This window comes from Sipha flava, unplaced genomic scaffold, assembly GCF_003268045.1.
Source record: "Sipha flava isolate LNK unplaced genomic scaffold, YSA_version1 102_pilon_pilon, whole genome shotgun sequence".
Classification (NCBI taxonomy): Eukaryota; Metazoa; Arthropoda; class Insecta; order Hemiptera; family Aphididae; genus Sipha; species Sipha flava.
The window spans coordinates 191,529-210,015 of NW_020271716.1; the positions used below are offsets into that span (position 1 = coordinate 191,529).

The 18,487-nt window shown below is 30.1% G+C and overlaps 1 protein-coding gene across 1 annotated transcript; it reads right to left on the reverse strand.

Annotated features, from left to right (window-relative positions):
• Window positions 1-120: 120 nt before the first annotated feature.
• LOC112681503 (tubulin glycylase 3A-like) lies at window positions 121-18,487 on the reverse strand. The gene is made up of 9 exons (XM_025551757.1): window positions 18,230-18,487; window positions 16,143-16,281; window positions 15,630-15,850; window positions 9,987-10,184; window positions 8,002-8,196; window positions 4,869-5,082; window positions 4,669-4,759; window positions 948-1,375; window positions 121-500 (listed from the first exon to the last, which is right to left on the reverse strand). The coding sequence occupies exons 1-9, from the start codon at window positions 18,485-18,487 to the stop codon at window positions 328-330; spliced, it is 1,917 nt and encodes a 638-aa protein (XP_025407542.1). The 3' UTR covers window positions 121-327.

Genomic DNA, 18,487 nt, shown 5'->3' on the forward strand with positions numbered 1-18,487 from the left:
AAAAACTCTGTAGTTTATTTTTTAAAGAACAATTTAACATGCTGTTGCTATGGTATGATCGTAATAATATGATAATCATACGTACATGTCCCCCTCCCACATTGAAATTTTCAAATTTTTTTTTTGGCAAATATTTAACATATAATTAGCATGTATTTGCAAGTGTTTTAATTAAGTTACGAAAAATAGGTGAGGAGGCTGTAGACATGTGTCTCCGACCCTCTCCACACATCAAAATCACTTATTAAAAAAAAATTTTCTAGGCCAAAAAAAATTTGAGAATTTCAATGTGGGGGGCTGGGAACACGTATGTGATAATCATCTTTTTTATTTTTTCAATAACTTGTGGCCGTGTTTTATAGTGCTCTTGAGTGGCTGGTGGTAATAATATTCCTTTGTGTCGGTTTTCGTAAAGTTGCCGTGTTTTACAGATGTGTTAGTGCAAATTCGCTCGAAAAGTCCAGTATCTGTAGTTGAATCGAGTGGAAAATCTACAGTAACTAAAAACACAATTAACACAGAAATCTTGAAAAACAAGCATTACCAAAGAATTATACAAATAAGCTTTTTGTTTTTATTATTATTATTTTTCTTTTCAATGCACGTTTTAATTTTTAACCGTATCATTTTCCATAATTTTAATTTAATTTTAACATAATAATAATATATCCGCATTGGTTGTAAACACACAACGTAGTCAATTCTATAAGCGACACGTATCAGTAGCACGATACTACGTTATAATGTCAACACACACGTAGATGTGTAGACATTAATAAATAATCGACTAGAGAGTGACGCGTGAAGCTTTGATACATATGGCTATACGTCTGTTGATCGCATCATGTTTAACGTTGTCGTCTTAGTATAATATAACATACTCGCCGTGTTATTATCATGATAGTCGCAATAATCGAAACGTCGATATTGCTGTTTAATCGCAGTACCTTTGATTATGTCCTTCAGCAACGTCGTAACAACGTTGTTAATGACATACGTATTCGGACTCAGGCCAGGATTACTGTTGATTTCTATTAGCCAAGGCTCAAGGTTCTCCGTCAGCGCGAAATCCGCTCCGAGCAACTGGAATGAAGACAACGAATGCATTTTGCCGAGGTTGCGCTTGAGGTGATCGAGAACCACGACCGTGATCGTTTCACACATGCTCGGGTATATCGACGCGTCCCACTCGTTACCCTTGCCAATCGACGCCAGGTACTGTTTGAACTGCGCGAAATCCCACATGCACTCCTCCGGCACACCAGATGCTCTGAACATTCTATATCTCGATTGCACCTTGACGTTGCTCAAGTGAACCCCGTCCCTCAGGTCGTTCACGGAAAACGGTAACGAACAGAACTTTACGTATCCTTCCCTGCACGTGTTACACACCCGTTAAAATATTTATATCCTGTATAATATGTAAATATATACATTGGTACATTATGAATACCATACTCGCGCATTTCTTATGTCAGTTTATAATGTTATAAGTAAAATTCGTTATTTAACGAGAAAAAAACTCGACTTTTACGTTTTTTTTTTTTTTTTTTTTATGAAGCAATCCGTTTGGATTTTTTTTATTCAACCAGCAGCGGGAAATGTTTAGACGAATGAAATATGTTGTATAATAATTTACATAGCTTACGTTTAAATTAGCTAACATGAATTTAACATAATAATAAAACAATTTGTGTTTAATTTATGCAATTAGTTAAAATGCGTTTTATTTATACTTAATTTATTTTGGTAAAGTGATATTGAAATAATTTTAGCGCAATATGATGATATAGACTTATTTTGATTAATTAATTTTTTTTTTTTTTTTAATAAAACGTTGGACCTTAAGTCTTTTAATTTCATTTTATATTTACGCTCGTAAAATTAACTCAAATTACTTCGTTTAAAAATAAGTGACGGGAATAAAACATATTTTGTCTTCGCAATTTAGATTAATTATTTTACTAGAGGATAGGTTATATATAATAAACTAACTAACTAACTACATAAATAATTGCCTACAACAGCCATAAAATAGTATGTTGTAAAAATATAATTTTACACTTTTATCTATATTATATTTTTCAAACTGAAATCTAAATAACAACGGTTAGATAAAATGTACGCATGGTTAATTTTTTAACTCTTTCAATCTTAAATTTTAAATTATGAACTACTGCAGGTTTGATGCTCTATTCTATTCATGCACATTAATCATTATCTGGAATAATACCATACTATCTTAATAAATATATAATGAATTTAAAGAACATTATCGTGTTATAACATGAATAATTGATTAAAATCATCACCCTCTATACTAGATATTATGATTAAAATAATATTTTCAAACTACGTAAAACACTAAACGCAGATACGTGCTAAAGATTCAATAACAGGAACGCAGGACCGACGAGAAGAGGGGGCAGCCGGGATTATAGCCCAGGAAACCGGGCTTTAAAAAAGGCTCGGGGCCTGACAAAGTCCACTATGTCTCGGTCATGGTGTCGAGCTATTTATGGATCACTAACATGAATCGTGCAAATAACCTACCAAATAATTATAGCTGTATCCGATTGCGGTCAGCGATGATTTTCGAGATAAGAACATATAACAGTTGCAGTCACGCGAATTGTAGGTAATATCTTAGTTGCGGTCATATACCTATTACATATCTGTAAAGTTTGTAAATAAAATAATTAAAATTGTACAGTGGCGTACATAAAACTTTTATATGAGAGGATTAATTGCAAACAAATTATTATGGAAAAAAAATTCCTAAGTCAAAGGACTTGCACATTTAAATAATAAATTATAAAATATATATATATTGAATGTTTCAAAATAATAATTTACAATATATCCTTGAAATATTTTTTGTTTCCTTATAATTTCCTTACATTAAGAATACTATTTTATATAATTTTTAAAATACCTATGGGGGGAGGATCTGACCCCTAAATCCTCCCTTGTATACGCCCCTGCAATAGTAGTATAATCACGAACTAGATGATCACCAATCAATGGTACGGCAAAAGGTTAGTTACAATGTTAAACGTGAAGCAGTGGAGCAGTTGAACGAGCGTCCCTCCAAAATTTTTTATTCTGAGATGTCAAGTACTAGGGTCAAATGGCGTTACATTGACTAGAAAAAATATACACACTGCAAGAATGAATGTTCACCCGGAGTTGCCGCGTGACTTTTCACAATTACTTCAGCGATTTCAAACCTACAGAATAAAAATTGTGTGGACAGTCCTAAGTCTGTTTATAAAATGGAAAGGAAAATTTTTAATCTTTATTGTTAAAAAAAATAGCATCGTATATACTATATATACTTGATATATATTTTGAGTGACCGCAACTAGTATACACCGATAATTATAGCATATGCTCTACAGGGGCACATGTAAATTTCGCCACTAGTACCTTTTTTTACTGTAAACTCCACCGGAAAAAAAATAGGTAATTCATATAAACTTCGCCAGTGAAGAAAATCAAGTATTAGTACAAAATTAATATAATATATTATTAAAAAAAAATTATAATATCATATCGTTCACATATTTAAATCATAGTAGAAAAAATTATAATAAATAATCGTTATACTTAATAATATAAAACCATATTTTTTATAATAATAATTAAAATTCGTCGTGACTGCGATTACATTATCTCTTTGGTATACATATTTTAAAATATGACACTGGAAGTCAGTGGCAAGTTTAATACTTTGTACGAGAAGGCCCCGGATTAATTTGTCCTTGGGGCCCTTGATTTCTCTCCACGGCCCTGCAGACACGTTATAATTAATTGGAGTTACGTTATTGTACCGGTGCAATTACTTTTATACTAGAATACAAACGTAATAATTTAATGTTAGATATTTAAATTACAATATTTGTAAAATTGCCAAAGTTGAGTAAGAGTAGTTAAACTATAACATACGTTAGCTGCAGTAAATATAATAAACACATAAAGTTCTGTACTACGAGTATAACCAGTGATGTAAAATACTGTATTTTATTTTTTTATTGTATAATACAGTAGTCTACAAAAATGTTATGATATTTACATAATTGTTAAATATATAACTGCCGGACATTATTAGGTCGACCCACAGTAACTAACGTTTTAAATTAAATAGAATTAATACAATTTAGTATAATATTATACTGCTGTCTACTGTCTACTGATTATGACTTGGCACTTATCGCACGTATCACTACGATTCACAAATATTTCGACTAGAATCATGGAACTTAAGTGAATGGGTCTATCGTCTATGTCTAGAATAGTTCTTTATAATGGACAATGATGCTTATTCTTTATAATCTATTTTCTACGATCGATGCCAACCGGCAACCACCTACCAATAACCATGTTACTTGTATGGCCGTACTCCGTCGTTTTATTACTGATATCTACCATTTATCAATTATCACTGATTTTTTTTTTTTTTTATACCACTTGTATTTTACTTTTTTATATATGACGTATAATACAATATTTTACAATACGTATTATACAATTTACATCACTGAGTATAACACATACACGCTGCACTGCGGCCGGCACATTCTATTATAAAACACTTATGGTTATTTAAATATCACTAAAGCTGGTGCGGAACGACTACAGGACGCGTTAATAAATATTGTTCGTTACCTGTACATCCAAATTTTTATCGGACGTGTGTTCGTGATCAAAAAGTACTGCCGTAGATCCACTTTAACTTTGAAAATCTGCAACGGTCTTTCTATAAAACAATAATCATTGTTACATTGTTATCATCACGTCGTAATGTACCGCGTAACGATTACAGACCAATGTCTCTCATATTGTCGTCACATAATCAATGATTTTACCTATATATTTCTGTATTATGTAATTCTGTCTGATTACATTCGGTTTCTTAAGAAATTCCCTAATGTTCTCGAAATTTCTTTCCAGCTGTATCCCTGCACCGGAACACTTGTTGGACGGTTTCAGAATCCACAGATTCGTCTCGCCATCGATAAAATATTGCGGACAGTACGATTTAATCGTCTGCGCTATATGGTCGAGCCGCTCAAAAATATCCTGGAACCGGGTCATTAGCATAATAAATCCATAAGCGCAAGAGTTAAACAGCGAAATAAAGACGGTTTCACGCTGTTAAGCAAGGACTGAGTGATTTTTCAATCGCCCACACCTCTTTTTCCATGCTTATTATTATGCATTTTTCCCAACTACGATTTATGGAAAACATTCATGTCAGTGGCGTATACATAACTTTTGTATGGGGGGGGGGGGGTGATCATTTCCAAACAAATCATAATTTTTATTTTATCATTATTTTTTTTTAACGTTTCTAATGACCTCACACTAAGAACATTAACATTTAAAAAAAGGCCAGGGGGGTCTGACTCCCACATCCTACCCTTATATATGCCACTGGTTCTATGTGACTGTACTTATCTCTGTGTATTGATGTACATCGTTGTATTAATGGAAATACTTCTCAATGTTGAATTCAAAAACATATATATTTCCAATTTAAACCGTATATTTTTTTATGTAATTTTTATCCCAAAATGATATACTTACAAAAAATATTTTAACTCGTATTAAGTATAATAATTTTTGAGTAACTATTAAACTCCCATTGTGTTGTTGCTATTTAATATGATATTGGGAAAGTAGAAAGTTAAATTAAAGACTAAAAAAAACTCAGACCTAAAAATATACAAATAGAAATTTGAAATTTTTAAAAAAAAACCCAATCCATCCAACGATTGTGACAACCCATTATTTTTTTGTAAAAGTGTAGTCCTAGTGCCTTTCTAAACGTGTTCTTATTAATTTTTATCACCAAAATTTTTTATAGTTCAGACTGTAATTGAATTTACAGTTTCTTCTAATAATAAAATAATGTAAAAGTTATACTCATTGATTTAACTACTTTAATATCGTGTATAAATATATTATATTAATAAAGTAATAAAATAATAAATGTTTATATATTAAGTAAATATTTCATTGACTCGTATTGCGGCAACTGATACCAGTAATAATTAATATTTAAATTTATATAGGTACATTATATAAATATTAATTTAATATCCTATTTGGGAATCTGTCAGTCACATCACTGTTAAGAAATTAAAATGTATTACTGTCATACTGTACCTCACAGTTATTGCAGTATATATTTTGCTTACTCTATTATTCAAAAATGAAATGTGTTTTTGTAGATTTTTTTAATTATTTATAACAATTTAAAATTATTTATATTGTAGGTATAACGCTTCTATTCCATTACTGTAATACCTGCACAAATTAAGTTAAAAATAAAAAATAGAACTGAAAAATGTTTTTAGTTATTTACAATGTTAATTCATAATTATCAATGAACAAACAATTATTTAATATAGCTAATCTATATTCTAAGTATAACGATAGTCAATAAGTCTACAACAGTTACAACATATTAACAACGAAATTTAACGTTAAGCCTTAAAAAAATGTAAATAGTTAAGTAATTTAAGTTTGATATTTTTGCCTAGAAAAGACAAATCAAATAATATTATAACATATTTATTTATAAAATAATATACCATACATGTAATTATTTAATTGGTGTATGTATATATATATATATATATATATATATATTTATAAGATACATTAACTAAGTATGATAGTATTTTTAAACAATTATACAGTAATTATTTTTAGTTTTCATACTATATATGTTTTAAAAATCCAGAGTTAATTTTGATTTTTATCACTATTATTATTATTAATTTGAAGTACTGAACATTTAAATATGCATGTTGTTATTTACAAAAATGTTTCATTTTTATTTTCTATAATATGTTTCATTCGTATTATCTCTTAAGTAACAATATTCTCTTTATACATTGGTATAACAATATGAAATATACACATAAAAACATTATACAACTATTTTGAACTATCGATACAAAATTACTATATGGAAGATAATGGGGAATAAAAAATTAATTTTGTTCAAGTAATTAGGCAATAGGCGCATTTCTAGATAACCCTTTAAAATACCGCTTGTATTATTAAAAATCTTCTTATACCCTTACTAATCCTAATAATACCCGTTTGTTGCTTGGGAAATATTTGTATCCTGTGTTACACACCCTTGAAAATAGTTCAACAGAATTTAAAAATGTTTCCAGTAGTGGCTTAATTAAGAATTTTTCTTAGGGGGGAAAGACATATTTTACATACAAAATACTTAGATTTTCAAGTTCGGGGTGAATGGTACCTAGGAGTACTATTTCATCAAAAATCCTTTAACTAATAAATAGGTACACAAAATGTATTAATAAATGTTGCTTTAAAATTCTACACAATTTAGTACCTATACTATATTATAATAAATTCTTCGAAATGTAAATATTAAATGTATTAAAATTAAATTTCACTTTTAAATTAAACAATAATTATTAAAATATTAAATTAATTTTGTAATATAATGTACATACATAAACATGTAATCTCACAAGCCACAAATTATTAAATAATTATACATAATATTTAGGTTCTGGGGAGGGGGGTATATATCCCCCTTATCTTCCCCTTAATTACGCCTCTGATACATGTACTATATAAAATTATATATAAATATTTTGTAACTACTGAGAAGTGTCCTGTGACACTATTATCAATTTTCGTTTTAGAAATGGGAATACCATTTTTTTTTTTTTTTATATACAAATATTAGTTAAATTTTTCTGGAATTGTTGGTGTAACATAGTCAATAAAAGGACTACTACTTTTGTAATAATTCCAAATTAATGCAGCGTATGAAATGTGTAAGTTGATAAGTGTATCGTATGATAAGCATTTATAAAAGTTGATATTGCTTAACAAGTACAAAAAATCTATCACTTAAAAATATTGTCTCGTGGTACACGTAAATTTCCCGTAAATTAAAATTCGAAAATACACATAGTTGAAATATAAAAAAGGGTTGATACTTACGTTAATTTGAAACCATTGAAGCAGACGGATATTACGGCCTCGTTCTAAGAGTTCATAACTCCACGCGATGAAATCGTTCCAACTTTCCACTAGCTCCGTGGTAAACCATAAAATATCTCTTTTACTTGTGCTTCGATAAGCGTGTATGAATTCACGACAACGTAGTTCGATAAAGTTAATCATTGCGAACGGAATCTGTAAGACGAAACACATAATATATCTTAACATTAACTGCGATAATAGCTGTTATCTCAATAAAGAACCATTGGTCTCAAATCGTCATTTTTATAATTAAATATATGAATATTTTTATTTTTAAATACTTATTTATAGAGGACGTTTCCGAGTTATCGGTGAAGAGAGGTTTTCACTACTCGTAAATATTTGTATAGGTTTAGCAATAATTTACGAGTCTATTTTTTATATTTACTCAACATTTATATTATTTCGCGATATTTAATATATTTGGAAACCTAGTATTTAAATATCAATTAATTTAAATAATTTCACATTCATGGTTTAAAATAAGATTAATTGTTTACGGAATACAATCGTTTATCTTATTGACTAATTTTATTCTGTGCATTTATTTGTCTCCCAAAACACTGCTCTTTTTGTTGTACGTGTGTGTGTGTCTGTGTGTGTGTGTGTGTGTACGTGTGTACGTGTGTGTACGTGTGTTTGTTAATTTAATATTTCACTTAAATATTTTATTTTACGTTTTTGTTTAATGTCATACTATAATGCGGTTGAAACACAAAGGTATGTTAATACATCAAAACTCGGTGTATTTTACTCTTTAAAAATGACATATTTTCATTAGTCAGCGTAGCTTAATGTATGCTTTTATATAATTTATACAGGTGTTAAATTTCTAGAAATCATTTTCAAATAATAATTTCAAAATATATAATTTGTACATATTTTAATCATTTTGATATTACTTGACCGATTTTTAATAATAAAAAGGTCATGTTAAAAGATTCCTATCACAGATTTCTGAAAATGTTTTTTTATTCAAACATTTAAATAATATTTAAGGCAATTGTTTAAGGAATACTGTTCTACATTTATTAGTACGTTAATAATTTTTCATTATTATTCGTATTAATCTACAATATGATCACTTAATAAACTATTTATTATAAGAATACTTTTCTCTTTTATCATATAAATTTTACCTTTAAAGTATTTACAAATAATACTCATTAGTAAAAACATATAAAAATATTTTTCACAAACTACTCGTATTAGAAGAAAAATAGTTATATTCCTGGGTTATTTATTAATAATTATAGCGATTACGAAAACATTGCGGTAGAGAATAGTAGAACAATACCTGTTAACATTTTTCATAGCCTATAGATGGAGTAAAAAAATATCAAAGAACAAAAATTTCGATTTATTTGTGATTCTCGTTCTGCAACGATAATATTATCTAGTCTTAAAAGACTTACTATGTATTCAAAACTATTAGTTGATTGGTATAATTTAAAAAAATAAAACAGTTTAAAAAAAAATCTGTTAACTTTTAAAATTTTAAAATTCTGATTTAAATAAGGAATGTATTGTTTTTATATAAATCTGTTTGTGTACATTTTTATCGAAAATAATTTGTTTTAATCTTTTTTATTATGGTAAAACATTATTTGTGTTTATAAAACATATTTAAACTTATTTTGTTAAAGTACTTATTAGAGTAATAATAACATTATGATATCACATAATGAGTTATATTTAAAGAAAATCCATTTTTTTAACTTAAAACGGGCTTAACAAACAATATTTTATTTAAAATGTAAAAAATGAAATAAATATAATTATGATATTTACCCAAGTTATGAATATAAATTAATAATATCATGAGTCATTAATATGACAATATGATAATTAATGTGATACACTTTCATAAATAGTGTACACAAACACACGCACACACTGTTTCGGCCTCAGGGTCTCGCCGTAATCCATTCGCACAAGCTTACCGTTCCGTTCTTGCTGAATATCGTTTTCTCCGAGCGTTTGAAACGAACTATATACTTCAACGAGCCCACGACCGCGGTCAATCGGTAATCCTTTACGAACACGTCCAACTGCAAACTGTAGTTCGAGATGCCGTAGGTCCTCGGGAATCGAACGTTTCGTTCGCTCGACACACTCGCCACGGTCTCGCCCAGTCCTGCCTGATGTAACGGAGCGCATGTATAGTAAAACGGCCCTTTTCAGGGCCACAAAGAACAACGATACGACGAGGTAAAACGGCACGAAGGCGACCAAATAAAATATAAGAATAGTGCCGTTTTACATCGTCGATGGGAGATAGGAAACCGACGAATGAGGATGGAGCGTCGATATTCAATTAGATATAAATACCGGAAACCTTTCTGAGCATTGACACTCCATTCTTCTATCCACAATTATCAACTAGAGATGGAAAGTTTAATTCATTTCTGTGAATAGTTCACAGTTCATTCAAGTAAATAGTTCATATGAACTATTCTTAAGTTCACGTAATTCACTAATTTTATTGATCATACTGATATTGTTTGGCAATTAACTATTCATTTTATCAGAGGCGTGTCTAGGACCAAACTTCAGGACAGGCCTGGTTATAAAAATAATTTGTATAGTCATCACATTTTGTAACATGACGTACTAATATTAAGAACTATTTATAATATGAGTATTTATTTAATAAATTGAATTCGCCGGTTTTTCATTTTGGCGAACTCGTCAATTATCTTAGTAGGATCTTTCGACAACTCCCAAATGAACTCTCGATTAATATCAGCGCTGAATTATGAAAACGTGTAGTAGTCATAAATGCATAGGCGGATATCAGGGGAGGCTTGGGGGGCTTATACCCCCCAAATATTTTAAGAGCCCCCCAAAAATCGAAACTTTGTTAGAAATTTTATTCGTTGTTTTTATAATTTATTTATAATTATCTGTTCATTTTTTTTGAAAATCGTAAAATAAGAAATAATAAAAAACTATTTACAATAGTATTAACAATACCAATTACATAATTTGGCTACTTGCGAAAGAAGTTTCAGTGCAATGAAAAAAATAAAAACTTGGCTAAGGATATTGTTGATTCAAGATAGGTTCAGCAATCTTTCAATATCTACTATATATTGAAAAAGATATATCGAAAAATATAAAAAGCGATGATATTTTGAGTATCTTTGCTAATACAAATACATTATTTGTCATTAAAATAAAATATTAATTATTTTTAAATATACGTTATTTAGTGTTTTTTGAATACAATTAAAACATATCTATATTTTTAATGGTTTAAAAGTTTTACTTGTGTATGGGAAGGGGGTATGGGGGCGAAGCCCCTGCGGGTTATTTTACATTGAATTTGAATTGACTCAATACTTTATCCGAAAAATATTTATCATCGTCATAATAATTCGTAAATTTTAAAACAAAATAATTATTTAATAAATTGTTTAATGTCGGATTAAATACTGATATTGCAGTTAAAAAATCGGAAAGGTCATTAAATCTTTTGTTCATTTCACTTAATATATTATCTACCACTGTAGAATACATAACTTGCATATTTGGCATTGCAATATCAGTACTTTTAAAACCAGCCGTTGAAGTTATAACATAATTAGTTAATGTACTATTAATATTCAAAAAATATGACAAAATGTTTGCAAAATGACGACAATAGAAATAAAAAATTGCACCCAATTGAACTGAATATTCAATTCAAGGGTATATTTTATACCAATAACTTTGAAAACAACATTGTTTCTCAACAATTTTTCGACAGGGAAAATTAATGATTGGCTGTATAGGTTTTTTATCACAATTTAAACTAATATCGAGAACTTTTGCATTAAATGAATCGTTAGAAATTGAATTGTCGTTTAGTTTTACAATTTTTTTTGGTGGTAGATCTACTATATCATCATTAATCATTTACTATTCTTGTTGATTTAGGAACAGGTTTAAAAAATTGGCTAATTATTTTATTACAAATTATCAATTTTAACAAAATACAAAAAAAAAAACAATTTATAATAGTTTTAAAATATATGCACAAAAAAATACAAAACGAAGACTCTCACTCACGGGCTCGGTTGTCAACCGTGACAATAAATTAAAAGTCGGTACTAAATAAAATATTCGTTATCTAATAGCAATGTCATAGTTTTTGACGCTCAACACTACGGCGGTGATCGCCGACCAAACGACGACGGTCGTCGGGTCGTGTAATATCTATATAAGGTATGGCGAACCTTTTTTAGTTCAAATGCCAAATTTTTCTTTTTTAGGTTTTGAAAATCGTTCACGTGTCCGAAGAAAATTATATTTTCTAAGACTATATACAAAATTACAGATTTATTACATTGTTTTTAACAAATTTTAGTCATTATTAGTAGAAACACAAGCAGAAATGGTTTCATTGGTCAAAACGTTTCTTCTCTTCGATTTAATTAAATTTGTTATGGCAAATAAGCTTTCACAAACATAAGTTGACGAAAAATATGAAAGCATAAGGAATATTGTCATTTTTAAAAAGTCTACAATTTGTTTATTTTAATTTCTTACAATCAACATTTTATAAATAGTATATTTTTTTTTTCACAATTTTTAATAATTTCAATTTTTTGCGCGTGCCATTAAAATTTGGTCAACGTGCCATTTTTGGCACCCGTGCTATAGGTTCGCCACCCCTGATCTATATAGAAATATGGAGTATTTCCAAGAAGCGTTTGAGAATTGCCGATAAATTTTACAGTAATTAATTTTATTTATAGACAAATATGTATATTGTTTACAGCAAAAAATATGATCGATAAAAAATATGGTCACACAATTGTCTACGCAGTATGTTAATGTACTTACATTTTACATTCAGTATTCGTGTACTTATATAAATATAATTTTAAAATGCATATTTTGGGTATACTTAAAGGTTAAAAACCCTAACCCGGGCCTACCAGGCCTACCCGCTGGACACGCCTCTGCCTTTTATCACTATTAGTACAGCAGTACACAGTTCAGTAGTAGTTCACACTACTTATGGACAATTAAGTATTTGTTATCTAATTGTAAACAGCTGTTTAAATTTACCGGATTTCAAACAACGAACCACAGAGAATTTTTAAAGAAGTTCGTGAACTATTTCATTTCTACAATGCTACCAATTTTTTTCGAATTGTGAGCTATTAAGTCTGAAACAGTTCAGAATAGTTCATCAAAGTGAATAGTTCAAATGAACTATTCGTTCACGAACTAAACATCTCTACTATCAACATCTCAGATATCAAGATAAGAAGATTGGAAGAGCCCAACGGCGATTACGACGACGACGACGGCAACGACGCGGCGATAACCACGACGACGATTACAACAACCACGAATCCGGCTCCAGCGGCATTCATGGGTCTGTTCACCGAAACTGAAAAAGGTCCTTTTCAGGGCCAACACTTGTAAAACCTTTCTGGCGCGCTTATTTAAGCGGTCGCCGGTAAAGTGATCATGTATTGCTCGCTTGTTTAAGCCTGCTTTCCATCGTGCATCCAGATCTCCCAGTCGCGCCTGCGTAGGGCCCGATACCGCCCGCCGCGGCCCACAGTGGTCTGAAATGTATATTTAACTTACATAAAATACTAATTTTAAAGTATGATAAAATATTATCTAAATAATAAATTTGCACTATATGTTACCTGTATAAAAGTTTATACAATTTATAATTTGATAAAATATTGTCATGCACATTACTTAAGTCGATTTATTTATAAAATTATACAAATATTTGTCTGTATTATTTATCACTATCGAACATTCATTTATTTTATGTTCGACTGTGGTTGAAAGTATACCAATCATTTAAAAATTATTTTTCAATAGACATTGTATAGCATGGAAACTGTAAATGGAGGTAAGCATAAATAAAATTATTTTAATATCGATATTCAAATGAACATTTATATTCTAAAACTTAAAATATTAACAGTAAAAAAGGTTTTGTACATTAAAAATACTATAACTTAAAAGTAACAAATAGTAACACTTGTACCATATATTTTTCATTTAATATATACATTAATTAATCAATTCTAATAACTTTCGCTTGCTTTTAATTGCCTATTTGGGTTTTATTTGATTTTTAGTATATTTTAGTAGTGGTATGCAAACAATCAATTTCACATACGAAGATCTGTTTAATATGGTACATGAAATAAGCACATTAAATCCTTATTCTGTTGGGTCAAGGACATTTTTATTTAGTAAAATTTGTGAAAAATATAATGAGCAACAATAGGATTTAGAATACAAAGACCGAATTTCAGAATTAATACATCCTTATGCAGTAGATTTAAATTGAAAATGATCTCAATGCAATAGATTTAAATTTTTATGAAAAAACATTCCATTTGGCTCTAAAGATAATTTATTCTACATATTTATGAGTTTCAAATATATAGTAATCATGCTGGGCGTCCGAAAAAAGATTTCAATTCTTGTTCTGAAAGAGTAAAAAAAAACAAAAGTACAGGATATTGTAAAAACTTATACTTCTCCGAAATTAAAATATGCTGTGACATCTAAATTGTTTAAATCTGGAAATAGAAGTGTAGTATTAATTAAAAAAGAGATTACATCAACTCCTAAACATGCTAAGAAAATTTGAAAGTCATTACAAAGTAATAATATATCTGTTTCCGTTCATTACACAGCTAATGAAGCCATAGCATTTCTTATTGGTAATCGCTTAACAAAAAAACAATATTTTAGCATTAGAATTGGTTCTAAAAATCGGAAGTCTAATATTTATCCACCATATGAAAAAGTTCTTATTGCTAAAAAACAATGTTATCCGAAAAATATTATCATACAGGAAATAGCGCAGAAATACTTCTCCAGGATTTGTTGAATCACACTGTTGAGCGCCTTTTTAAAATGCCAACATTAAATGATATTAATATAATAATAGGCAAATATGAATTGTTGTGTAAATGGAGATGTGATGGGAGTAGTGGCCAGGCTCACTATAGGATTAATTTTTCTACATCACAATCGGTAACAGACAGTGATCTGTTTATGTTCTCATTTGTACTACTGCAAATTAATTGTACTGCTAATGATCAAAAAAAACATTATATGGCAAATTAAGATTTATTACAATTAAAATGTCTACACCCAGTGCCGTATAGATATAATGTTTGTGTTATAATAATAATGTTATTGGCTTGCCATACTCCATAATGTTTGGTATCCAAGTTGTTCAATTATATATCCCCCAACCCACCCCCGACGAGACCACAAGTAATTGCACCCCTTGGTAACCTGTCTGGGTGCCACTGGTTATAACTATAATAACTATAGTTATAACGCAAAAAATAATTTTATGTAAGCTAAATATACATTTCAAACCACTGTGCGGCCGCTTGCTCAAGCCAGCCGCGCGGCCCGGAATATCCCCTTATTAATTTGTATAATGTTTGTTAATATTCAATAAATAATGTAATAGAGTATCCCGTGTATTCATTTAAGATTCGGGTGTCGGTAGCCCCGATACACCGTTTCACCAATATTTTTGTTTTATATATTTTCTCGATCACCGCCCGCGCGATAACACGAGCGCGTGTACATACTTTGTTGCCAAACCTCAAACGACCCAGTTGGCTCAAAGCCGTGGCACCGTCGACGACCTCATTCTGTTCGGCACTGCTTTTCGTGGTGAACACGTAGCTTGGAACCACGTCCCTAACCAACGGCCACGCGCGATCGTTGGCTAAAATTTCCTCGACCAAGGCACTCACGGACATCCCGCTCAACGACGGCGGCGATGAGATATCGAACGTCCCGCAGTAATCTGCACAGAAATCGTTCGTCGACCGATCATTGTTTAACTATTGATTTCAATGCGCTACATTTTTTTTAACTCCATCGACGAAACGTTTGTTTGTTTGTTTGTTTGTTTGTCGAATGAAAAAATTTAAAAAAACTTAAACATTAGAATGGTTGTGCCCAGAAAAAAAAACTGTACGCAATATGCTCCGAACCACCGTTTACCGACCTCGTCGAAAGGATTACAGAACGTTTTACTCGTGTTTCGTTTTGTCGAAAACTGAAATGTTAACTGCAATGTTTATTATTATACTTACTCGTTGCCGACATTAAAGTAATGAAATATTTATAATCTAGTGGATTCAATCCCGGGTCCTTTTTTTCAATCCAACCTCTTTTTTTCATTTCTTCCGAAACGATTGGATAATATCCTTGTACCGAAAATATTTTTTTCGCCTATGAAATATTTCATTCGTACATTTTAAATCACATTAAATCCATTGCACGCATAAAGTTATAATATAAATACGTATAAAAATATGAGTGCGGACTTATTGGCATATATATATATATATACATATTTCTTATATATACATTCACATATATATATATATACATATTTCGTAGTAGTTATAGCGTTTAAACATAAATTGAATGTATCTTTGAGTTTCTATAAAACTGCTAACAATTTTTGACTTCGCATCGTTATTGAAAGAGTGACCTACGGTCAAATTGTCAACGAATTTATCTTGATATTTTAAACATGAAAATCGCAAAATTGATTTCAGTAGTTTACTGTATATACATAATAACATTTATTATTTCGAGATTAATTCGTACAATATAATGAAATATTGTTTCAAGTAGGCTCATCGCAACATGTGATATTATCTGCAATTAATGTTACTCACATTTGTATAAGTAATGATTGTTATAAGGTAAAATGTACCTACGAAGTTTAATTTTCCCGATAAATATTCACAATATACGTATAGGCGTTATTATAACTATGGAAAATTCGCAAACGTTGCATCGTTCTAGCGTAGCAACGGAATAATAATGGGTACCTTGATGCCAAACCAATAAGGAAAGATTTTCGGTCCACTTATAAAATGTACCGCGCTATTCGATAGCAATTTAAATACTGCTGATAAAAGTGTTTGTGTTTCCGATTTTAAACGATTTGATGAAGTTAAATTAATTAATTGCATACAACGAAACGATTTCGCACGATGATTAGTTTGCGCTTAAATAACAATCAATACCGTGTAAGTGTTTTAAATGATTATACGATAAAATCGCACATTTGCGTTAGAGCCCAAAATATAACTATCCACAAGACTGACTAAAATCTAAAATTAATGTTATTTCTTTCTATAACTATTGCTATAATGTCCTCAATATAGTCGTGCAGGTGAACACCGGCCGTTTCGAAAAAAAATTCGTATCGTATATATACAGGACGTTTATCGATCAGTTCGCTATTTTAAGAGCGTTATCCATTGAATGATAACGGCTGTTGTACAAATATGCCATGTACATCAAGTATATAATAAATCATTATTTATAATATAGGGTTACTGAGTTACTCGGAATTAGTTGTTGTAGGCTTTTAATTAATTTCCGTTAGTGAAAATACTATTATTATTATTATTATAAGTATTGTATCTCTATACATATTTATAGTTCGTTATGTACACGTCAATGTAACGTAAATTTTAAAAGTTTTTCAGTTGTGAATCTCTAATATCAGACAAAATATTTTTATACATCGAAAACAAACACTTATATTCACTGTTCCAGTGATTGGAACATACTTCATTCAAGCTATTTCGTTTAAATAAAACCCAAGATAATCAATATTTGATGAAACCCCAAACAGTATGTTGTTAATGTCTTGTAAATGTTTCCAGCTCTCCTTTGAAAGAACACGATTTAATTTACCCGAAATTTTTTTTTTTCGTATCTGTTAAATATGAGAGTGTTAAATTTTTAACTAGAAATAACTTGACAGAAAAGGCACTGTGAGCTGGAAAATTTTAAATTAATTCGTTGTTTATTTTTTATGCCCAACATTATTTCAACATCCATTACGTAAGAAGTAAATATAAACGACGCTCACGCGTAGGCTATGAAACGAAATCTAACCAAATTAGTATTGTTCAATGCAGTGATATTTATGGATTATAAATATACTAACATTATTCCCTTATCTATACACAATTTATCGCTAAATTGATAGTCTGGTTATTAAATAGCCACACCTCTGCATACAGTGTTTTATTGTCATATTTGTCATATTTGAGTTATTCTTTCATATTTTTTTAATTTTGATTTTAGTAACTAATTTTAAATTATTTATTACTATTCAATTTATATCCTAATCATATTTATATAGTCATACCTTTATCGCGTCCAGTACTCGTTGGTTCATCGTAGCCACCGTCGCAGAATCGTTAATGATGTCGCTGTTTGACGCGATTTCGTACGACTGACATTCTTTTGTCAACTGTTCTCGTATCATATGCAGGTAATTTCCAATGTTAGCCGTTTCTCTCTCGACTGCATTTGGAACCGAGTCCTGTGCCACCTTCTGAGCCGTCTTATTTGCCTTCCTTGGAACCAAGTCCTTAGACGCCCCGGGAACCGAGTCCTTTGCCAT

Bases quoted from the DNA above. Each gene is read 5' to 3' on its own strand.
- LOC112681503 (XM_025551757.1), bottom strand. From the start codon at position 18,487: ATGGCAAAGGACTCGGTTCCCGGGGCGTCTAAGGACTTGGTTCCAAGG. The intron at 10,185-15,629 runs GTATGTACACGC...CCGTTACATCAG, and splicing joins GTTTGAGGTTTGGCAACAAA to GCAGGACTGGGCGAGACCGT. The intron at 1,376-4,668 runs GTAACGAACAAT...TAACACGTGCAG, and splicing joins ATAAAAATTTGGATGTACAG to GGAAGGATACGTAAAGTTCT.